The 24,041-nt window shown below is 60.0% G+C and overlaps 1 protein-coding gene across 1 annotated transcript in view; it reads right to left on the reverse strand.

Annotated features, from left to right (window-relative positions):
• The window catches only part of NCOA6 (nuclear receptor coactivator 6), a 48,307-nt gene that overhangs the window by 7,749 nt on the left and 16,517 nt on the right, over nt 1–24,041 (reverse strand). The window contains 7 exon segments of the mRNA XM_054173382.1: nt 541–609; nt 2,381–5,293; nt 6,863–6,984; nt 15,108–16,227; nt 17,494–17,640; nt 20,345–20,498; nt 20,500–21,161. Coding sequence (XP_054029357.1) covers nt 541–609; nt 2,381–5,293; nt 6,863–6,984; nt 15,108–16,227; nt 17,494–17,640; nt 20,345–20,498; nt 20,500–21,161 — 5,187 coding nt within the window.

Below are 24,041 nucleotides of genomic sequence, written 5' to 3' on the forward strand. Positions count from 1 at the left end.
CTTTTTTAAGCCCCACAGAACTGATGGTGCACCACCAGTCCAACAGAGGGCAACAACAAAAAGCCAGCTGCCAGGGCTCCATCCTTGCACCACTGCCAAGGGTGCATTAAAAGCTGAACAGGCAAAGAAGGATTTCAGCTCTAAAATGCAGGTTCCCAGCATGGCTCTTGAGAATCTTTCTCAGAAGTATCCCAGGCAGAAGCCAAACTCCTGCCTGCTCTTCAGAGAAGCTCCCCAGCTGCACCACAGGGCAGCAGGACAAACCTAGGCCCCTCCAGCTGCTGCCTCAAAAGCACCTGGGGGATTTCTGCATCCTTTGCCTTGATCCCATCCTGAGCCTCCACAGCAAAGCCTTGGCCACTCCTGCAGCACCATGGATCTAAGGTAGCAAAGCGACCCCCAGAGCACAAATGAGGCTGAAACCCCCCTCCCCCCCCCCAAGCCCCCAGCCCCCTCCCTGTGCATTCAGACACAGACATTTGCAGGGACAAACAAAGAGTTTAGTTTACCTATATGCTGCTTTTCCAAAGTAAGATTTACCTGTTCTTTGAACAGTACTTTCTGATGGTGCAACTGAGCTTTTTTTCTGTGTTAAATGTTGAGAGGATGCTGGAATAGAAGTGGAGGGGGGGGGGAGGGAAAAAGAGCATTATTTTCCCAGGGAGTGACAAGGATTCTGGGTGCTGGGGGGGCTGCTGTTAGCCCCTGCTGGGCCTGCCAGCCTACTGCAGCTCTGCCTGTGCAGATGCCACGCTTGTGACACAGCCCTCCAGCTGCCCAGCTCTGAAAACCAGCGACAGAAAAGCTTTGGCAAAGCCACCCCCCAGGCAAGCTCTCTCCAATGAGAGCAAGGGAGGGAACTCAGTGTCCCAAACCACCCTAGCAAAGCCAGCAGCTCTTCACCAGGCTGAGAAAGCAGCCCCAGAGAGCCCCAGTGCTGCCTCTTTCCTCACACCAGAGCTCGTGGGGAAGGCCAGCAGCTGTGTCCTGCTCTCCCTGGGCCAGAAGCACAGAACCCTTCTTCTCTGGGGGGGAAGCTGCCCTTCCCTGAAGCCTGCAGCAGGCTGTTTGGTGGGAACCCAGTTGATAAGGCTCTGTGTTTTCCTTCGTGGCCAGCCATGGAATGTGTGTCTCCATAGAGATCAAGGTCTGCAGCAGCTACAGATAGCCAGGTGCTGAAGCAAGGAGGAGCAAATCCAGGGCAGCTGACCCAGAGTGGCCAACCAAAGGATTCCAAGCATGCTCCATACAAATTGGGAAGTTTGCTGGGGACAGCCTCTTCTCCTCAATGGCTGCCATCCCTGAAGGGGCTCAGCCCTCACCCTGCTCCTGAGGCTGGCTCTGCTGTGTGCTGTGACCCTTCTGCTGGAGCTGTGGTGCTCAGTGCTTGACATCCAGCACTCACTGCCACCAGCAGCAAGTGAGTACAGCTTTGGGTACTTCCTGCTGGTAGGGGGGGTTGGTGTTTCATTACATCAGTTTGCATTGCCATTTTCTCCTCTGCTCTTCCCAGTTCCCCATCCAGGAGGTTGGGGGAGGGGAGCAGTTTTCATCCAAGTGGAGATTAAGATGTGTGAGTGCATGTTGATGAGAGGGAATGGGAAGAGGATTTGGCCCCAGCACAAGAAGGCCACAGAACTGCTGGAGAGGACACAGAGGAGGCCACTGAGATCATCAGAGGCTGCAGACCCTCCCCTGTGGGGCCAGGCTGGGAGAGTTGGGGCTGTACAGCCTGGAGGAGAGAAGGCTCCAGGGAGACCTTAGGGCAGCCTTGCAGTACCTGAAGGAGCTACAGGAGAGCTGGGGAGGGACTTTGGACAAGGGCTGGGAGTGCCAGGATGAGGGACAATGGCTTTGAGCTGGGAGAGGAGAGACTGAGAGTGGAGAGGAGGAAGAAATTGCTGAGGGTGAGGGTGGTGAGACACTGGCACAGGCTGCCCAGGGAGGCTGTGGCTGCCTCCTGTCTGGAGGTGTTCAAGGCAAGGCTGGATGAGGCCTTGAGCAGCCTGTGCTGGTGGGAGGTGTCCCTGCCCATGGCAGGGGGTTGGAACTGGATGGTCTTGGAGGTCCCTTCCAACCCAACCCCTTGTAGGATGCTATGCTATGACACTTTTCCTCCCCACCTCTACCAGGTCCATGCAGCCACTGCTGTTACCTGCCCCCACAGCCAATACCCCACACAAGCAGCAAATGGAGCTGCAATAAGCCCCTGGAACGTGACCCTGGGTGCAGTACAAGCCTGGGTGCCCCTCGGGTGTTGCAGCCCAAAGGCGGCTGCCAGCCTCGGCCTCTCTGTCTGCGTTCTGGTGGTGCCCAGAGCCTGGGGAAGCTGCCACGAGCAGCGTGCTGCGTCCCTGCCACGGGGCAGCTCCAGCCTTACCTGTGCTCTGTGGTGGCTCCTGCTGAGCTGCTGCTCGCTCCTCGGGGGCCGCGGCCTGCTCGGCCTGGCCGCCGCCGTTGGGGGCCGCGGGCTCGGGCGGCAGCGCGCCGGGCACAGGGCTGCCGCCGGCCGCCGCAGCCGGGGACGCCGCCGCGGGGGCACCCGAGCTGCCGGGCCCAGAAGTGCTCTGTTTGGTCAGGCTGGGTGCCGGGGGCGGCGCAGGTCTGCTATCGAGTTCTGCCGCCGCCTGCTCCGCTCCCAAGGGATTGGGCAGCGACGCCTCTGCCCCCGGCCCCTCCGCCTCTCCCTCGGCCGCGCTCTGCTCTTCCCCCTTCTCCAGGGAGCCTGTGACCTTCTTGCAGGCTTTGGTCAGCAGCAGCTGCCCGATCTTGTCTACCTTGCCCTTGCCTTTGCTGGAGGACACAGGGCTGCGCCTGTTGCCGGAGCCTGGGCTGCTGGAGAGGAGAGGAGAAACCACAGGTCCGGCCGGCGCGGAGCACTGCTCGCCGGAGCCACCCCCCGGAGGGGAAGGCTCCTCCGGGCTGAAGTCTTTGCCTTGCTGGGCAGGAAGGTGTGAAGGAAGGCTGGAAGCAGTGGTGGCAGGAGAAGGCAGCTGAACAGGAGGTGCCAAGGGATTGAGAACCAGCGGCCTGCTGGAGGGGATGCTGGGAGCCGGGCTCGGGGAGGAGGTGCTGGGCGGAGGGGGCCCCGAGGAGAACTTTATGTTCTGCGGTAGGTGCAAAGGGCCAACGACGGCGACCGACTGAGGCATCAGGCTGGAGTTAGAGGTCATTGGGGCTGCTGGAATAGTACTTGACTGAGAGCCCTTCATCACCTGGATTATTGAGGAGGAGTTGATGAAGACAGGGGTGATGAACTGGGGCCGGGCACTGGCCTGGCCTGCCGCGGGCTGCCCCTCAGAGACCATCACCTTGCTGCCCACGTTGGGCATCGTCACCACCGTGGACACCAGCGCCGGCTGCAGGTGAGACGCCAGCGGTGCCGACGTGTTAGCAGCAGATGTGATAGGGTTCGATGTGACAAACACTGTGATCTGGTTTGGGGGTAAAGGCCCTGAAATAGAAGAAGAGCTGACAGGCCTCTGCATGACTGGAGGAGCACTCTGTGCCACGCTGGAGCTCACTTCCCCCAGCTCCTGCTGCCCTGGGTTCGAACAGGGCTCGCCGCTCTGAGGCAAGCTAAGTGCATTCGGTGGCTCTTTGCTGGAGGAGGACTCTTGCAGGGGAGGAATGACAGCCACCTTCTTCAGCTCCTCACTTGTGGTGACTATTGGGGCCACTTCCAGACCAGCCAGCCCAGGTGGCTTTATGGTTACATTAGGAGCTCCAGAATTATCCAGAAGTTGGCTTAGAGAAGTTGGTGCCTCCCTCATAGCTGGAGACACCATGGGCTTGCTTTCCTCCAAGACAGGAAGCTTACTGCTGTCCAAGGCTTGCCCATCTTTCTTTGCCTGTTCTTCTGGAGCCAGCATTTTCACCTCAGGAGCAGGGATACCTTTCAGTTCAACACTGGGCTGGTCTTTGGGGCCTGGGACACCCTGTGTGCTCTGGCACTCGGTATCCTGGGGCACGCTGAGGCTCTCTTTACTGTCTTCAGGAATGCCACTGGCAGCAGGCACCGGAACCGCAGAGCTCTGACTGCTCAGCACGCTGCTGCTCTGGAAGCTCGTGGTCACAGGTGTTGGCAGAGGGGGCCCAGCCATCATACTCCTCTGCAATTCCATGTTCTGCAAGAGAGAGGGATTCTGCTGAGCTGGCAAGGACAGCTTAGCTGCTTTGGAATTCTGCCTGCCAGGGCTCGGCGTCGTCTTCCTGCTGGAGCCAGGACTGGACCTTCGACTGTTGCTTGGGCTTGCTCTCTTGGTTCCTCCAGCACTGGGCTGTTTCCCTGCCCCCATGGCCATGCCTTCTGCCTTGTGTGACTGCGGGGCAGCAAAGCTGGACTGGCTGTTAATGGTCAGATTGGATGGGGCTTGGCCAATAGCCTTCAGAGTGGTGGGGTTGAGACCCTGCTGGTCAAAGCCTCTGTTGAGGTTAGGCCTGGGAGGTAAAGGGATATTGATCTGAGGAGGGAACAGCCCAGCTATGGAAGCATTCAGTCTCTCTGGGGACAGGCTGATCTCCGACGGCTCGGTGCTGGGGGGACGGTTGTTAGGAGTCTGAGGGTAGTATGGCCTTGGGCTTGCTCTGTTGGGGGTTTTGGGCCTTGAAGTCTGTGATGGGGTGGCAACATTGGGGAAATGGTGTGTGAGAGCACTGGGCAGGGAGTTAGACTGCTGCTGGGGACTGGCACCCTGGGCAGCCGAAAGCGGGGATGGTCCAGGTTTGGGTCCCGTCATCATCAGCTGGTTCTGGGACACTACCAAATGAGAGGGCAGAGCGCTCTGAGCTCCTGAGGCCGGGGGCCCTTCGGCCCCGGCCCCTTCTGGCAGGGAGGGCACTGAGGAGAGCTCCCCGTGGGGCGAGCTGGCAGGGTTCTGAACGCTCTCTGGATAAACCATCTTCCTGGCACCGCTGCCCAGAGCAGGGTTGCCTGGCAAGGAAAGCCTCTGCTTGTCGGGAGAGGGAGGCACCGGCCCCGGGCCCTGCAGGTTAACCATCACCGGCATGCCGCCACCCTGCTGCAGCGGCAGCCGCTGAGCCTCCGCGGTCAGAGGCACTCTGGGTGGGTGAACTCCTGGTGGCACGGGAAGCCTGACTGACTTGGAGTCCTGCTGCATCATCAGCATCATCATCATCTGCTGCTGCTGCTGCTGCGGTGTTTGCGGCGCCTGCGGCTGCTGCGGTGCCGGCTGCGGCTGCTGCGGCGGCTGCTGCGGCTGCTGCGCGTGCGGCATGAGTTGAGGTGGCATCTGCTGAAGCGGTCTCTGCTCCACTGGCTGAGATGGGTAACCTGGGAGGACAAGATGATCCACTCATTAACACCACAGGCCAGAGACAGCAGCGTTCCTGTCGCCAGCAGCAGCAGGCAGGAGGCCCAGCCAGCAGCCAGAGCCCCAGGAACGCTGCTGGCTTCGCAAAGGGGGAGGAAGATTTTACTGCCTCCTCACAAATCCTTTTGCTTGCTCTCTGAATGACTGGCATGGCACTCAGCTGGGGCCCTCAGTGGCTCCTACCACTGCCTGTTACTGCAGGCTGCTGCCACCTGAGCAGCCTCTGCAGCTGCCCTGAGCTGGGGCCCTCAGTGGCTCCTACCACTGCCTGTTACTGCAGGCTGCTGCCACCTGAGCAGCCTCTGCAGCTGCCCTGAGCTGGGGCCCTCAGTGGCTCCTACCACTGCCTGTTACTGCAGGCTGCTGCCACCTGAGCAGCCTCTGCAGCTGCCCTGAGCTGGGGCCACCAGTGGCTCCTACCACTGCCTGTTACTGCAGGCTGCTGCCTCCTGAGCAGCCTCTGCAGCTGCCCTGAGCTGGGGCCCTCAGTGGCTCCTACCACTGCCTGTTACTGCAGGCTGCTGCCACCTGAGCAGCCTCTGCAGCTGCCCTGAGCAGCTCCTACCACTGCCTGTTACTGCAGGCTGCTGCCACCTGAGCAGCCTCTGCAGCTGCCCTGAGCTGGGGCCCTCAGTGGCTCCTACCACTGCCTGTTACTCCAGGCTGCTGCCACCTGAGCAGCCTCTGCAGCTGCCCTGAGCAGCTCCTACCACTGCCTGTTACTGCAGGCTGCTGCCACCTGAGCAGCCTCTGCAGCTGCCCTGAGCTGGGGCCCTGAGCAGCTCCTACCACTGCCTGTTACTGCAGGCTGCTGCCACCTGAGCAGCCTCTGCAGCTGCCCTGAGCTGGGGCCCTCAGTGGCTCCTACCACTGCCTGTTACTCCAGGCTGCTGCCACCTGAGCAGCCTCTGCAGCTGCCCAGAGGCTTGCAGATGCAGAGTTGGATTTCTGCTAACTAAAACTCCTCAAAATAAACTCCAGGCTTTGCCAGCCCCTATGGGACACAGGTTGGTGCCCCTGGCACAGGTCTGGCATTGCCTAGTGCCCAAAGCAGAACCTGCCACATAGTGCCTGACCAGAAGCAGTGTCAAGAACCTTTCATGTAGCTTATGATACAAACCCCTATGTGTCCTTGGGATTTCATCCTCCTTATGTGCTAAGGAAAATGCCAGCTGCAAGCTTTGTTTCTTAACTCTGAGCCATCAGGGAGTGGAGAATGCTCAGTCAGTGAGGCATCAAGCCTGTGCTGCCACCAGACACCCTGAACTTTGGCTCAGTTGTGGTACTGCTGAAGAACTCTGCAGGATTCAGTGTGCTGCCTGCAGGATGCCACAGTGGCCACCTCTTCCCTTTGACTCACTTCAAGAAACCCTTAAACAATGGTAGCAGCTAGCTGCTAGGAGGTAGAAAGGTTCCCAGTTCCCTGTGTGACAGCACACATGCAATGGGACTGCCACAATCACCAGCTGAAAGCTCTCCTGGAGTGATGACATTCAGGTAAATCCACAGGGGAAAAAAAGTCTCACTACCTGGTGGCCTGCTGGCAAAATCTGGCAGCTTGGGGCCTGCATTATCCAAGTTCATTCCTTGCTCTCCAGACATGGAGGACTGATCACTCTCCTCCAGGCCAGCAGGATGTGCTTCTGCAGAACTGAAAGAGAATGGCAGAGTTAAAGCCCCAGCCCTCACAGCAGCGTTTTGACTTCTGCCTCTATAACTAAGCCCTCCAGTGGTGAAGTCCCAGCCCTGCCAGAACTCCCCACAGGCTCACCACAGAACAACTGAACAAAGCCCAGGGCTGCCACAGCCACTCCTGTGCCTTCAACACCACCCAAACAGACGTAAGTGACCTGGTGTTCTGCTGAGCTTCAACAGCTCTCCCCTTTCTCTCCACCTTTTACCCTCTGAGAACACCAATGAGGATGGAGAGGTCTTTAACTGAGCAGGCTGCCCTCCCACACTGCTGGGACACCTGCAGAGATGAGCAGCATGGGGAGATGCAGAGGAGTTGCCCTGTGTGGCAGCACCATTCCTGCCAGCCCTGGAGCCAGAAGTGACTAGCTCAGGGTGCCAGAGAACCCTGTGAGCATCACAGCAGAAATGCACAGCCAGAAGTCCCTGACCAGAGCACAGACCCTGGTGGGACACTGGAGCCCCAGAAGTGATCATAGGATGGTTTGGGCTGGAAGGGACCTTAAAGATCATCCTGGGCAGGGACACCTCCCACCAGCACAGGTTGCTCAAAGCCTCATCCAACCTGACCTCAGAACACTTCCAGGGATGGGGCATCCACAGCCTCCCTGGGCAACCTGTGCCAGTGCCTCCTCACCCTCACTCTAAAGACTTTCTTCCTTCTATCTAATCTAATCCAACTCTCTTCCAGTTTTAAGCCATTACTCCTCACCCTATCACTACACTCCCTGCTGAGAATCCTTCCCTCACCTCTCCTGGATCCCCTTCAGGTACTGAAAGGCAGCTCTAAGGTCTCCCTGGAGCCTTCTCCTCTCCAGGCTGATCAACCCAAATTCTCTCAGCCTGGCCTCGCAGCAGAGGGCTTGCAGCCCTCCCATCATTGCTGTGGCCTCCTCCCCACTCCAACAGGACCCTGTTTGTGCTGTGCTGAGGACTCCAGAGCTGCCCCAGTACTGCAGTGGGGGTCTCAGCAGAGCAGAGCAGGGCAACAGTGATCCCCTGACTCACCCTGCTGGCCAGGCTGCCTGTGATGCCACCCAGGACAGGGCTGAGTGCCCATTGCTGGGTCACATTCATCCATCAGTACCCCCAAGTCCTTCTCCAGGGGTACCTGATGCTCCAGGAGACTCTGGAGGACGACTAAACCTTGCTCAGATTCAATGCTTCCAGTGCATCAGGACAGCTTTTGCAGCCTTGGAACACCCCAAGTTTCTACAGACACAGAGGATGGGAGATGAAGAGGGAAGAAGAGCAAAAGACTTGAACAGCTTCATGAACACAGGGAGGCTGCAGGGAGGTCTGTGTATGACAAGCTCCAGGACTACAGACCTCAGAACAAGGCCACTGCTAACAAAGTGAGGCAGAAGCACCCAGAAATGCCAAGGACAGAAGGAGTTCTCAGCAAACCAAGAACTGGAGGCAGCTAAAGGTGGAGAGCTCCTGCTTATTTCACTTCACTTGAGAGCAACAGCTTCTGCCAGCTGCCAGGGAGAGCCCCAGGCCTGAACAGGCAGCATGGGGCTTGGGGGCCCCTGCACAGCCACAGGGAAAAGCTGGAGAGGAACCAAGAAAGAAAGGTAAGAAATGGGGCAGCCACAGAACTGCTCCAGGCAGGCAGCTATGGCCAAGGCAAGGAGCTGGAGGTCAACCTTCTGTCTGAATCCAGCCCGCTCCCAACTGTTGTGGTGCTGCTGGTGGAGGCTCCCAGGCCTCCAGCAAGACATCTGATGGACACTGGCAGAATGCAGACAGCTGCCCCACAAGCCTTGTGCTGGGAACAGAAATGCTGGCAGGCAGATCACTCAGAGGACCTCTGGCCTCTGATGCAGGTGCCAGCAAGGTGAAAAGCAGGGAATAAGCCTTCCCCTGGGAACTGTGCCATCAAGTATCAGCCTGTTCTAGGTGGAGGTGTCCCTGCTCACTGCAAGGGGGTTGGACAAGATGACCTCTGAGGATCTCCAGCATGGCAGGAGCTAAAAATGCTGCAGTTACTTAAAAGAGGAGACAAAAGCTGGTGCAGAGCATTACTGCACAAAGAGCTTTAACCCAGCAAGCAGTGGTGCTGCAGCATGGATCCTCACACAGCACCTCCTGCCAGCTTGGCTGCAAGGGGCAGGCTGCACACAGCCTGCAGAGCAGGCACCAGGGCTGCTGCAGGAAAGGCTGCTCCTGTGACTGCTGCAAAGTTCAAACACAGCTGGAGTCTGGGAAGCAGCTGAAATTCACTGGGCATAAGCAGCCAGCCCTCACCAAAGCCCCACACTCTGAGCACAAGTCACAAGCAAGATGAGAAGTGAGTGTGAGAGGGATCAATGCCCACCTCTGTTATTCTTTCCTATTGCTCCACCAGTTCCCTTCTCAAGCACAACCTTCAGGTCCAAAATCTCTCATCAGAGTTCAGAGAGAACTCCAGGTGACAAAACCCAATCCACACAGCCCCCCAGGCAAACTCCAGAAGGGCTGCAGGTGCTTAAGCAAGCTGTGCAAAACCAGAACTGCAGCAGAGCAGCCAGCAGCAGCAGCCCTCCTGACAGCTCCACACACTGCATCAGGAGGGAAGGGACCCTCCTGCCCAATCCCCCTGCAGGCAGCAGGGACACCTCCAGCTGCAGCAGGCTGCCCAGGGCCACACTGAGTCTGACCTTGAATGTCTCCAGGGATGGAGCCTCCACCACCAGCCTGGGCAGCCTGTGCCAGTGTCTCTCCACCCTCACTGTGCAGAACTCCCTCCTGAGGTCCAGCCTGACCCTGCCCTGCTCCAGGGTCAAAGCACTGCTCTGCTCCAATGCTCTGCAACGACCTCCACAGCAAGGCTCTTGTCCTCTGACACTGGGTTTCGTGTCCCAGGTGCACAGGGGGACTGTCACCTCCACACCCATGGCTGAAAACCCTCTGAGAGAAACTTTTCTGTCCTGCATTGCTGCTCCCCACCTGCATCTCACACTTGAGGCTGGGCACTGCAAGCCTGATGCCACCAGGATGGTGCTCAGTGTCCTCCTCGTGCCTCTCCAGCCCACATGGGGTGTGTGGTCTGTGCAGAGGGGAACATCCAACAGCTCTTTGCTCATGCATGGATCTAGCAGCACTATCTGAGCTGCTCCAGCCACACTCACACTGAAGCCAGCAGCTTCCTCCTCAGCTGACATCCCACTGCCTGCAGCCTTCAGGTTCAGAAAGCAGACAGCAGGACCACTCCTAACCAAACCTCAATGCCTTGGTTTGCATCCCAGTGCTGAGGTGCTCAGGGAAGTGAACTTTTACAGCTCTTCTAGACTCAGCTGAACAAAGCCTTTCAGCAGCTCACTGGCCCTAGGCACAGCCCAGTGTGGCTCAGCCCACAAACCATGGCACTAATGGCACTTCTGGTACCCTCTCCTTGCATCCCAGGGAGGATTCCTAAGACCACCAAACCAGAACAACTTGCAGGGTGTTTATCAGATGAGCTGCATTTCCACACAGGCTTTGCTGCTCTGGATGCTAAAGTTACTGACTCACAGAACCATTCAGGTTGGAAAAGATCCCTGGGGTCACCAGGTCCAAGCACTGACCCTGCTCTGCAAGGCTCACCCCTAACCCATAGCCCCAAGCACCACATCCAAACCACCCTCAAACACCTCCAGGGGTGGTGACTCCACCACCTCCCTGGGCAGCCTGTGCCAGTCTCTGACCACTCCTGATGGGAAATAATTCTTCCTACTGTCCATTCTAAGCCTCCCCTGTTGCAGCTTGAGGTCATTCCCTCTTGTTCTGTCACTAATTACCAGCACCAACCCCTCCACAACCTCTTGTCAGGCAGCTGTAGAGAGTGATGAGGTCTCCCCTCAGCCTCCTCCTCCTCCTCTTCACACTAACCAGCCCCAGGTCCTTCAGTGGTTCTTCACCAGATCTGTTCTCCAAGGAAGAACAGAGAAGCAGCCCAGGTCAAAATTCTCCTCTCTGCTGTGGCCACAAGAAAGTCACTGAAAGGAACTCTCCAAGGATCAGCAACTCCAAGGCAGGACAATGCTGAGCTTGCCTAACCATGCCAGGGGGGCAGGAAGGGCTGCCAGCCTCCTCCCATTGCTCTCACCCTCCTTTGGCTGCAGAGTCAGCCCCAAAACATAGCTCCCTCCTCAGTGCTCCTGCAGGGATGAAGTGGTTCCTGGATAGCCTATTAAGAAACAAAATGCTAACCCCTGTCAGGTGTCTGAGGAGCAGCTTGCAGGGAGCAAGGGCATCACAGAGTGCCCTGGGCTGGAAAGGACCTCCAAAGGTCATCCAGTCCAACCCCCTCTGCATTCAGCAGGGGTAGCCTCAACTGCAGTGAGGATGTTTCCTGAAGGCTGAAGTGGCAGAGCAAGCACACAGTGCTGTGTCCCTGGGTAAGTACAAAGAGCTGCTTAAAAGCCTCACTGAAGAGCTAGGAATCCTCTGAGCTGTCAGAAGCCAACAGAAAGACACCACCACCACCTCCACCACCACCATCACCCCCATCACCACCATCACCATCATCACAACCACCACCACCACCTCCACTACCATCACCACCACCACCTCCACTACCACCACCACCTCCTCCTCCTCTAATTGAGGCTTCTTTGATTGTGAAAGTTTGTACCAAGCAAATCCCTCTCCTGGGGCTTTGCAAGCCCAGAGGAGAGCTCCCTACAGGCACTTATTGCTATTCCCAGGCCACACAAGCTGGCTGCTCCCCTGGAAGGGTGCTGGAAACAAAATGCTTTGAAGCATGAGCAGCTGTTCTCTGCAGAGCAGGGTGCCAGCCCTCTGGCACTCCCATGGCACCACAGCTCACTCCAGGAGGGGCTGCCAGCACTTCACTGCCTCTGTTTCCAATGGAAGCACTTCATTTTGCACAGACAGCACCAGGTCTCACCTACAGGGCCCCAGCCTTCCATGAAGGATGCAGAGCAGTAAGAGCAACAGGAGGTTTGCATGGCTGACTGCTGTGAGCCCCAGCAGTGCTCACACAAAGTGCTGCTGGGCAGGGGCCACGCTGCAGGAAGGCTCTGGCTGCAAAGCCAAAGACAGCCTTTGCCCTGGCTGGGAAGGGCAGGGGAACAGCTGCCTGCTGGTCACCTGAGACCCTGCAGCACCTCCTGCATCAGAAGCAGGAAGATGCAGCTCATGCTGCTGTGCTTCTGCTGTTCCACCACCACACTGCTCCAGGCTGCTCTGACCAAGTTACCTACACCTGGAATCTCTGCCATGGCTCCTGCAGCTCCCTTCCATTAGCCAAGGGCTGTCCATGCCAGACAGCTCAGCACTACAGCCTCCTGCATTGGCCCTGCCCCAGCAGCCCTGCAGCAGATGGCTCAAGACCATGCTGGGCTTTGAAGAGCCCTACTCTTGTGTGCTTCAGAAGCTGAGCAGGCACAGTGACCTAGGCACTGCCAGAGATCAGCTGGCATCTCCCCTGGTGTCCCCATGCCACCCTGAAACCATGGGCTGGCCACTGGGTGGTGGGTGAGCTGCTGGTGCCAGCCTTTGCCAGCTGGCCAAGGGGCTGGGGCTGGCTCTGCTGTGCCAGGGCCTGCTCTACAGCAGTGCTGAGCTGCCAGCTGAGCTGCTGGAAGCCTTCTCTGGAGGCCTGTGAACTGAGCAGGCTTTGCTCTGCCCTTGCTGTGCAGCACTTCTGCACCTGCAGGCTCTCAGGATGGGCTGGCTCTAAAGGGGCCCCTGAAGGGCCTGGCAGGAAGCAGGGACAGCCCCAAATGCATCAGGCTCAGACTGCAGATCCCAAATCTCCTTCCTTCCAGCACCTCACTGGCCAACACTTCCCTGCTCCAACTAATTCCAGAGCTGCTTTCACATGAGATTTCCATGTCTCTGGTCTACAACTGTTCCCATCACCTGCCAGGTCCCCAAGGACCAAAGGCAGCATTTCCCAGCTCCTCCTTTTCTTGGCAGCTCATTCCCAAGGGGCCTTTCCACCAGAGGCAGCCCTCCTGTCCACAAGCCCAGGGTGCAGCAGCCCTGAGCAGCAGGAGAGTGGGGGCTGAGGAGCTCCAGCAGCAACTAAGAGCTGCAACAAGGCCTCTTTAATCTGAAAACAATGGAGTGAAAATGATTGGCAAAATGGTTTTATTACTTCCCAAGAGGAGCTGATTAGAGAACCTGAAAGCAGAGGCTGCTATGTTGCCTGAATGCTTTGGATCTTAACCCAAAATGCTCAGGCTCCAGTGAAAAAACCATTTTAGCCAGCAGGAGGCTTCTGTCCATTTTTTCCCCCAAGCCTTTCCATTATTTGTAGTAAATCTTTGCACCTCAGGAAAAAAAAAGGCAGCTGGGAGCCTCCTGTGGTTTATTCTACTTCAGCCCCCAAAGAACACTGGGCTGGAGAGGATGCAGGGAACTGCAGCCCACAGCTACAATGCCTAGGAGGAAATGGATCCCAGCTCCAGAAAAGGATCTTGACACTGGGCAGGAAATGCAGGATGGGGCTGGGCAGGGAGTGGCCAAAGGGAAAGAGAACACTGAAAGGCTGCTGAGTGCTGGGGCTGCCACCCACTCTGCACTGAGCTGGACACTGGCTCTGGCAAATGCAGCTGAAAGGCTCCAATGAATGACATCAGGGTCAGCAAGGATGGAGAGCAGAGTCCTGCAGCTGGGCAGGAAGAAGAAACTGCAGCAGCACAGCTTGGGAGGGGATCTGCTGGGGAGCAGCCCTGGGGAGAGGGACCTGGGAGTGCTGGGGGGCAGCAAGTTCTGCCTGGGACAGCAATGAGCCCTGGGGGGCAATGGGGTCCTGGGCTGCATTCAGGAGAGTGTGGGCAGCAGAGCCAGGGAGGTTCTCCTCCCTCTACTGTGCCCTAGAGAGACCTCCCCTGGAATATTGCATCCAGCTCTGGGCTCCACAGCTCAGGAGGGACAGGGATCTGCTGCAGAGAGGCCAAGGGAGGCTACAAGGATGCTGCAGACACTGCAGCACTGCCTGGGGAGGAGAGGCTGAGAGCCCTGGGGCTGTTCAGTCTGGAGAGGAGAAGCCTGAGAGGGATCTGATCAATGGCTATCAATAGCTGAGGGCTGGGGGGCAGGAGGGAGGGACAGGGCCAGGCTCTGCTCACTGTGCCCTGGGATAGGCCAAGGGGCAGTGGATGGAAACTGCAGCACAGGAGGTTCCAGCTCACCATGAGGAACTTCTTGACTGTGAGGGTCCCAGAGCCCTGGAGCAGGCTGCCCAGAGAGGTTGTGGAGTCTCCTGCTCTGGAGCCTTCCCAGCCCTGTCTGGATGTGTTCCTGTGGGACCTGTGCTGGATTCTCTGCTCCTGCTCTGGCAGGAGGTTGGACTCCAGGATCTCCAGAGGTCCCTTCCAACACTTAGCATCCTTTGAGCCTGTGAATTCTTCAGGTTAAAGCCTTGCAAGGAATCATTCCAGAAGGAGGGGGACTGGGGAGCTGAGAGCCACAGCAGGAGCTCAGTGTGGCACTGCTGCCTTTGCTGTTTCCTTCAGACCTGGGCTCTGAAACTGGGGCATTCCTGGGTCAGCATTTGCTAGAACTGGAACTCTACATTTATTGATTGGTTTTCTAAAACAAACTGGAAGCAATGCTCAGGAGGTTCATCAGGTGGACTCCTGTCTCTCCTAGGCCAGGAAGAGCAGCACTGCTTGGGATTGCTATCCTCAGACCCAGAAAGTAAGCGATTCCTCCCTCTGAATCCTAGCTGCAGCTTCAACTGAGAGCAGCCTGGCTCAGCACCAGGCAGAACCCTGCCAGGATATGAACAGCTCAGGAAACAACCACCCCCAAATCTCCACTGCACATCCTCTGTGGAGGCTTCTTCTCAAAGTACTTCCCCAACCTTTGGTGGTGGCTGCCAGACTGCTCAGGTAAAGGCAGCCTGGGGCACCTCCTGCCACTCTCCTTTGCCCAGTAAAGGTCAGGAATTGGGTTTCCTGCTGAGCTGGGCTGGGGGCACAGCTTGCTTTTCATCTTGAACAACCTTGCCAGCGGCAAAGCTGCCAGTTAGCATCTAACTCTGGGGGGCAAATGCCAGGATAAACCAAAGCAGGTCCTTTGCACTTTGCTGGCACAAACACGGCCGAGGTGCCCCTCGGCAACCCCAGGGAGCAGCAGACCTACGTTGTTTGCTCTAACTGTTGGTTGGTTTTCTTCTTCCTGGGAGGCTTCTTCTTCTTGGGCTTGTTGTTGTTCTGGCTGTTGGGTTTGTTGTTGACCCCAAAGTGCCCTGCTGAGATGTCGCTCTGCAGCAGGTTGACGAGGAGCGGGCTGGTGAGGGTGACGTCCTTGTTGACCGGGAAGACGGGGTTCTGCCCGCAGGGCAGCTGGCTCCCGTTCGGCGTGCCACTGAAGCCTGCATTGAAAGGCAGCCCATGGCCAGAGAAGTGACTCCCTGAAGTGTTGCTGCTGCCTTGCATCGCTTGCATGTGAGCAGGCACCATGCTGGGCTGCTGCACAGGCACCTCGGGCAGCATCTGCGGCAGGCTGACGTCGCTGGGGGCGGCGGCGGCCGCGTCCCCGAGCTGCTGAGGCAAGTGAGGGCTGGGGCCAGTGGGCCTTAACACTTGCCCTTGAATCCCCATAACCTGAGAAGGATTCCCATTGACAGGGCCTTGCTGTGCCATCATCTGCCCAGCAAACTGCACCATGTTTCCTTGCATGCTTGGGGTTGGTCCTCTCATCAGCTGCGCCGGCCCCGGCATGACGCCGCCCTGGCTGGGAGCGCTGAAAGGCTGCTTGCCGCCCTGCAGCTGAGTGCCCATCATCTGCTCCATCATGGAGTTCTGCTGCAACAGCACCTGGCCCTGAGGTCCCATCATCTGATTGTGGGTGGACATCATCTGCTGTCCCTGCTGGGGCATCATCTGCTTGGGGGGGGTCATCCTCTGGGGGGAAGGGCCAAGGTTTTGGTTTTGGGGGGTCACCATCATCTGGCCCTGTGGCATCAGCTGGGATCGGGAGAGGATCATCTGGTTCTGGGGGTTCAGGGATCCCTGAGCCTGGATGTTCACCATCTGTCCTTGAGAGGATACAATTTGCTGGTGCATTCCCATCAGCTGAGAGGGTGGTCCTTGCTGAGGCTGTCCTTGGATGCTGCCCATGTTGACCTGTGGCACCCCGCTGGCAGCAGCCTGCTGGCTGTTCATGTTTCCATGAAGTCCCATGAGATTGGTCTGCATCATATTTGGTTGCCCATGTGGTGCTTGCATCTGATTTTGAGGAGGTCCAGATCCTTGGCCACCTTGGGGAAAAAACAAAGCACATTGCCAGTCAGGTGCTGCTTGGAGTGGTCCAAGAGCCTTCACAGCTCTGGACGTGGAGCAGGTGCCCCGAGATGGTTTCCCTCCCTCTCCCAAGGAGCAGCAGGGTCTGCTGGATTTGCAGGCCCCTGGTGCAGTGCCACAGACACAGCCTGCTCCTCACAGAGCTCAGAAGCAAGCCCTGACTGGTACTGCCCACAACCTCACTGCAGGGGACAAAACACACAGCAGCTCAGCTGCTGGCTGAACCTCAGCTGGAAAATCTCCCAGACTCACAGAACCATGGAATGGCTCAGGCCAGAAGAGAGCTGACAGCATCTGCTGCAAGCCCCAGCCACGGGCAGGGACACCTCTCCACTTGGCTGCTCAAGGCCTCATCCAGCCTGGCCCTGAGCACCCCCAGGGAGGAGGCAGCCACAGCCTCCCTGGGCAGCCAGTTCCAGAGTCTCACCACCCTTGTACTGGAGAGCTTCCTCCTCAGTTCCAGTCTAACCCTGCTCTGCCTCAGCTTCAAGCCATTCCCTCTGAAGCCTTCCTGCAGGATCCCTTCAGTTATTGGAAGGCAGCTCTGAGGTCCCCCTGAAGTCTTCTCTTCTGCAGGTTGAACACCCCTAGCTTCCTCAGCCTGTCCTCCCAGCAGAGGCTCTCCAGCCCTTGGGTCATCCTCATGGGCCTCCCCTGGATCACTCCAGCAGTTCCATGGCCTTCTATCACCTAGCTTGGAGCAACTCCTAACCAAAACGAGCTTCAGACCTTCAGATTTCCTGCTGGGTTCCAACACCAACACTGCTGGAGTGCTGCTGAGGTGACACCAGCAGAGCACCCAGACTGCAGAGAAAAGACTAAGCACTGACTCAGGTGGAGGTGGCTGGGAACTAAAGATTGCACTTGGAGAGGCCTGGCTGTGGCCAGGCTTCCAGAGGAGCTACCAACCAACAGGATCCAGCTGCTGGTTGCAGGAGACCAGCACTCTCCTCTGCTATTTTTCCTTTTGTGTTTTATTATCCTTAGCCTCCACCTCCCAGTGCCACTTCCACTGCCCTTCTCACCAGATGCTACTGTGCCCTGCTCCCAGAGCCCTGAGCAGCAACAGCTGGGGGCCGTCAGAGCCCTTCCCTGCCCTCGCTTAGCGACGCCCCTGCGGCCCCAGCTGCCGGCTCCCTGCCGGGGGCAGCACTCCAGGGCTTTGGTGCCTGTGCCACAAGCCGAGGCAGAGCCCTCCAGGGCAGCCCCCCCCCCAGGCAGACCTGTGTGCTGCACGTTCTGGCTGCCCTGCAGCTGCTGGGCTCCGCTGTTCACCGCTGCTCCCGGCGCCGCCGAGGGGCCCTGCCCCTGCAGGAAGCTCTGGGCGGCCTGGCCCGCAGGGAACGCCGGCGGCAGCCGCTTGGGCAGTCCTGCAGGCAAGAGGGGGCTTGTTAGCAACTGCAGGCAACAGCAAGGGCACAAAGGGCATCTCTGACTGCAGCACGACAGGAGGAGAGCCTGTGGGGCTGGGCTGGCACGGTGCAGGGTTAGGCAGAAAGAGCTTTGCCAGCACACAAACCCCTCCAGAGGCGCCTGCAGCTCTTACCTGGGCAGGGACTCTGCCTCACCAGCTCCTGGGGCTGCCTTCAGGCCCTCAGGTCAGAACAAAACTTACCCCACAGGAACAAGGCAAGTCTGTGCTTGGCTTTTCACAAGCAAGGATTGCAAGCAATAAAGTTTGCTGCTTTCTTCCCTACTGCAGCTCCACTCTGCCCAGGCCCTTAACTCCCCCCATGGATGCAGACACCACAGCTTGGGGTGTTACCCTGGTGGTGTGCTCCTGGCCACAGCTCTCACCACAACACACCAGGCACGTTCTCCTCCGCACACACAAAAGAACTTCTCAGCCCAGAGTGGGCTGAGGGACCTCTGGAGACAGCACATCCAGTGGCCAGGCTGCTCCTGCAGGGAGCTCTGCTGCTCAAGCAAGGAACTCCCTCAGGTCCCACACTGACAGAGCAGAGCATCACCACTGCCTGGGCACAGAGCAAACCCTTCCCCCTGCCTCCCAACATGAACAGCAGGAAGAGATTTAACAGAAGCTTCCTCTTTTAAACACACTGCCAAGCAGACACTGCCACTGACCTAGAAGCCTGGCACAGCTTCACAGATTGCATTGGGTTAGAAGGGAGCCTCCAAGGGCATCTTCTCCAACCCCCCTGCAGGCAGCAGGGACAGCTCCAGCCAGAGCAGGCTGCCCAAGGACACAGCCCAGAGCCGAGCTGGGCAGGGGCAGCCCAGGGCCGAGCTGGGCAGGGGCAGCCCAGGGCCGAGCTGGGCAGGGGGAGCCCAGGGCCGAGCTGGGCAGGGGCAGCCCAGAGCCGAGCTGGGCAGGGGCAGCCCAGGGCCCAGCGGGGCAGGGGCAGCCCAGAGCCGAGCTGGGCAGGGGCAGCCCAGGGCCGAGCTGGGCAGGGGCAGCCCAGGGCCGAGCTGGGCAGGGGCAGCCCAGGGCCGAGCTGGGCAGGGGCAGCCCAGGGCCGAGCGGGGCAGGGGGAGCCCAGAGCCGAGCTGGGCAGGGGCAGCCCAGGGCCCAGCGGGGCAGGGGCAGCCCAGGGCCGAGCTGGGCAGGGGCAGCCCAGGGCCCAGCGGGGCAGGGGCAGCCCAGGGCCCAGCGGGGCAGGGGCAGCCCAGGGCCGAGCTGGGCAGGGGCAGCCCAGGGCCGAGCTGGGCAGGGGCAGCCCAGGGCCGAGCTGGGCAGGGGCAGCCCAGAGCCGAGCTGGGCAGGGGCAGCCCAGGACCCAGCGGGGCAGGGGCAGCCCAGGGCCGAGCTGGGCAGGGGCAGCCCAGGACCCAGCGGGGCAGGGGCAGCCCAGAGCCGAGCTGGGCAGGGGCAGCCCAGGGCCCAGCGGGGCAGGGGCAGCCCAGAGCCGAGCTGGGCAGGGGCAGCCCAGGACCCAGCGGGGCAGGGGGAGCCCAGAGCCGAGCGGGGCAGGGGCAGCCCAGGACCCAGCGGGGCAGGGGCAGCCCAGAGCCGAGCTGGGCAGGGGCAGCCCAGGGCCGAGCGGGGCAGGGGCAGCCCAGGGCCGAGCGGGGCAGGGGCAGCCCAGGGCCGAGCGGGGCAGGGGGAGCCCAGGGCCGAGCGGGGCAGGGGCAGCCCAGGGCCGAGCGGGGCAGGGGCAGCCCAGGGCCGAGCTGGGCAGGGGGAGCCCAGGGCCGAGCTGGGCAGCGGCAGCCCAGGGCCGAGCTGGGCAGGGGCAGCCCAGAGCCCAGCGGGGCAGGGGGAGCCCAGAGCCGAGCTGGGCAGGGGGAGCCCAGGGCCGAGCTGGGCAGGGGGAGCCCAGGGCCGAGCTGGGCAGGGGGAGCCCAGGGCCGAGCTGGGCAGGGGGAGCCCAGGGCCGAGCTGGGCAGGGGGAGCCCAGGGCCGAGCTGGGCAGGGGCAGCCCAGGGCCGAGCTGGGCAGGGGCAGCCCAGGGCCCAGCGGGGCAGGGGGAGCCCAGGGCCCAGCGGGGCAGGGGGAGCCCAGGGCCCAGCGGGGCAGGGGGAGCCCAGGGCCCAGCGGGGCAGGGGGAGCCCAGGGCCGAGCGGGGCAGGGGGAGCCCAGGGCCCAGCGGGGCAGGGGGAGCCCAGGGCCCAGCGGGGCAGGGGCAGCCCAGGGCCCAGCGGGGCAGCCCAGAGCTGAGCTGGGGGGAGCCCAGGGCCGAGCGGGGCACGGGCAGCCCAGAGCCGAGCGGGGCAGGGGGAGCCCAGGCCTGAGCGGGGCAGCCCAGAGCCGAGCTGGGGGGAGCCCAGGGCCGAGCAGGGCAGGGGGAGCCCAGGGCCCAGCGGGGCAGCCCAGAGCCGAGCTGGGGGGAGCCCAGGGCTCCTCTGTGCTTGCTTAAAGGCAATGGAAGAGCTGTCAAGGGCATGACTGGAAGCCAAAGCGAGCAGCTGCATACAGCACACTCTGCAGTGGCAGGGCAGAGACAGGCAGCAGGCAGGAGGTGATGCCCCTGCTCCTTCCCCCATGCCCTGTTTGTGTCCAGCCTGTGCCTTCATTCTGTCTTAAGGAGCCTCCCCAAGCCTGCAGCAACTTTAGCTGTGCCCTTTTCATCTCTCTTGGCTAGCCACAGTCAGAGCAAGCCTCAGCACTCTTACCTCCCAAGCCAGGATGTAACCCTTGTGGAGCTTGGTTCTGCTGCTGCATCACCATGAAGTTGGGGGGCACGCTCCCCTGCTGCACCATGGCGCTGCGGCTGGGGGAGCTGACAGGCTGCTGGAATCCCTGGGGAAGGCTGCTGCTCTGGGGGGGGCCTTGGTCCCATCTGCTGCTGAGGTTGGTTCACTGTTGGAGATGATGCAGGAGATCCCTGCTGGAAGGAGGAGGGAGAGGAAGCAGGAGACTTGTTGGTCAGGTGGGGCTGCTGCAGCGGCGTAGGAACCCGTGAGGGCCCTACCTGAAGGCTCTTCATCTGAGGAGCAGTAAACTGGCCAGGGGTGCTCATCTGGGGAAAGTTCGAGTGAGCCTGAGAAGCTTGCTGGCTTCCAAAGGGATATGGAGGAGGAGGATGAGGAGGAGTTTGTATGGTCGCTAGAGATGGTCTCGCTTGGAGCTGCTGCTGCATCTGGCCGGGCAACGGAGCCTTCTTCCAGCCCTGGCTCACCGCCAGCGTGCCCAAGGCTCCCTGGCTTGGGGGAGGCTGAAGAGCTCCTGAAGAAAGCTGGTTCCAGCCAGGTGGGACCGGGACCTGCGCTGGGGAGGTGAAGGAAGGTCGAAGGCCCTGCTGGGGCTGCTGGTGCGGCTGGGGGGGCCGCGGCTGCAGCTGCGCCTGCTGCTGGAGCTGCGGGAAGCTGCCCGAGCTCAGCTGCCTGCTCACGGGCACCGCCTGCAGCGAGTGCAGCTGGGGGCCCAGGGAGCCAGCTGGGTGGGTCTGCTGCTGGAGGTTTAGCCCAGACAGGAGTGGGTCCATTGCATCTATCAAAACAGCAAAATACAGACCGTTACCAAGCGACCCAGCGCAGACCAAGCCCCCCCCGGGCCCGCAGAGGCCAAACCGCTTCTTGCCTCTGCCTCCTCTGCAGAGAAGTTCTCCTTCCAGGGCCCCAACTTCCCCATCAGACAGCACAGGCAGCGCTCCACAAGCGTCTGGGGACCCCAGCAGCCAGCTCTCACCCAGGCATAACCTCTACAGCACGGCAAGAGTGCTCCCAGGAGCTTTATGCTGCAGAGCGGAGCGGGTCCTCTGCACACTGAGTCTGCCAGAGCCACACAGCATCTCCAGCTGGAAGGGCCCCAAGGAGCCCAACTCCCTGCTCCCCAGGGGACGACCTAGAGCCCAGCCAGTCCTCCTGGGACTCTGACAGGCTTGGTGCCTTCCCCACTTCCCTGGGGAGCCTGTTCCCTGCTGCAGGGACCCACCAGCCTTTGCCTGGTGTCCAGTCTGCACTTGCCCCAACTCAGCTTCATTCCATTTCCTGCATCCTGTTGCTGAGCACTAGAGAGAGGAGCTCAGCACCTCCCCCTCCACTGCCCCCCTTCAGGAAGCTGCAGCCTGCCAGGAGGTCCCACTCAGCCTTCTCTTCTCCCAGCTGAAGAAGCCAAATGACCTCAGCTGCTCCTTTTAAGTCTTGTCCTGACCTTGGTCTCCCTCCTCTGGCCACTCTGACTGTCCTTTGTGCTCCCAGCACTCGTGGTGAGGCCACAGCAGTGCTGTGCAGAGAGGGACCATCACCCTCCTGGCCTGGCTCCCTGTGCTGTGCTGGATGCCCCCCAGGACTGGGCAGCCTGCTGACTGCTGCTCACCTTGCCAGCAACCCACAGCCTGCTCCCTCTCTGTGCTCTGCAGCCTCTCCTGCTTCAGTTTCTCTGCATGACCAAATCCTTCACAGGTTCACAGAATGGTTTGGGGTGGAAGGGACCTTAAAGATCATCCAGTTCCAACCTCCCACCAGCACAGCTTGCTCAAGGCCTCATCCAGCCTGGCCTTCAACACCTCCAGGCAGGAGCATCCACAGCCTCCCTGGGCAGCCTGTGCCAGGCTCTCCCCAGCCTCCCTCTCAACAATTCCTTCCTCCTCTCCACTCTCAGTCTCTCCTCTCCCAGCTCAAAGCCATTGTTCCTCTTCCTGGCACTCCCAGCCCTTGTCCAGAGTCCCTCCCCAGCTCTCCTGGAGCCCTTCAGCTTCTGGAGTGAAATGTGAGCAGTGAGAACCCTGCAGCCTTCTCTTCTCCAGGCTGAGCAGCCCCAGCTCTCCCAGCCTGGCCTCACTTGTTGGGGCTCTTATCCCTGCCAGTTACAAACCAGGCACAAGGAATCCAGGCTGTGTCACAAACAGATCTGCCCAGATCTCAAACATTTATGGCCAGTGCTGCCTGGCAGAATAAACACTGCACAGCTCTGGAGGTCAGCAAGCACTGTCACCATCCCATGGAATCACAGAACCACTCAGGTTGGAGAAGACCTCTGGGGTCACCAAGTCCAACCCCTGAGCCTGCTCTGCAAGGCTCACCCCTAACCCACAGCCCCCAGCACCACATCCAAAACACCTTCAAACACCTCCAGGCTTGGTGCCTCCACCACCCCCCTGGGCAGCCTGTGCCAGTCTCTGACCACTCCTGATGGGAAATAATTCTTCCTAATACCCACCCTAACCCTCCCCTGCTGCAGCTTGAAGCCATTCCCTCCTTCCCTGTCACTAATTACCTGTGAGAAGAGACCAGCAGCAGCCTCTCCACAACCTCCTTTCAGGGAGCTGCAGAGAGCCAGGAGGCCTCCCCTCAGCCTCCTCCTCACACTAACCAGCCCCAGCTCCTTCAGTTGCTCTTCATAAGGTTTGCTCTGGAGAGACAAGTCACAGTCCCCTCTCTTTCTGTATTCTCCAAATGGAAATAACTTGCAGTGGCAGCACTGGAAAGAACAAGCCCTAAAACCACTCACATCCCTCAGACCCCCAAGCCTTAAACCTCCAGCTGGCCAAACCCCCCCTGAAAAGCTCTCACACTGAGTCTGCTGTATTGGCTTCCCATTGGAGACATCTGCCCCCTTCAACCAGCCCTGGCTTGGGGCAGAAGCAGGGTGGGCAGCAGGGCCAGGAGGTGACCATCCCCCTGTGCTCAGCACTGGGGAGGCCACAGCTCAGTGCTGTGCTCAGCTCTGGGCCCTCCCTGCAGGAAGGCCACTGAGGGGCTGCAGCCTGTCCAGAGCAGGGCAGCCAGGCTGGAGAAGGGCCTGGAGCCCCTGGGCTAGAGGAGGGCTGAGGCAGCTGGGGGGGTTGAGGCTGGAGCAGAGGAGGCTGAGGGAGACCTCCTGGCTCTCTGCAGCTCCCTGCAGGGAGGTTGGGGTGAGGAGGGGGCAGCCTCTGCTGCTTGGTGCCAAGGGCCAGAGCAGAGGCAATGGTTGCAGGCTGCCCCAGGGCAGGCTGAGGCTGGAGCTCAGGAGATCTTTGTGCCCTGGAAGGGCTCTCAGAGCTTGGCAGAGGCTGCCCAGGGCAGTGCTGCAGTGCCCATGCCTGGGGGTGCTCCAGCAGCTGTGGCCCTGGGGCTTAGGGCCCTGGTTTGGTGCTGAGCCTGCAGTGCTGGGCTGAGGGCTGGGGGAGCTTGGGGGGGCTCTGCCAACCAGCTCCATTCTGTCATCCTCTGCACCCAAAGACAAAGCTCAGCCACAGCAGCTCTGCTGCAAACCACCACTGCCCCAGCTCAGTACATCTGAACAGCCCCCAGCAAGCTGCTGCCTGCTGAGGCACCCAAGTGACTTGAGAAGCTTTAGCAGGAGAAGCACCAGTGCAGCCCTGCAGCCCCCCTGTGAGCACAGCCCCCCTGTGAGCACAGCCCCAGTGCAGCCCTGCAGCACTGCTGT

The sequence above is a fragment of the Dryobates pubescens genome, chromosome 26, assembly GCF_014839835.1.
Source record: "Dryobates pubescens isolate bDryPub1 chromosome 26, bDryPub1.pri, whole genome shotgun sequence".
Lineage (NCBI taxonomy): Eukaryota > Metazoa > Chordata > Aves > Piciformes > Picidae > Dryobates > Dryobates pubescens.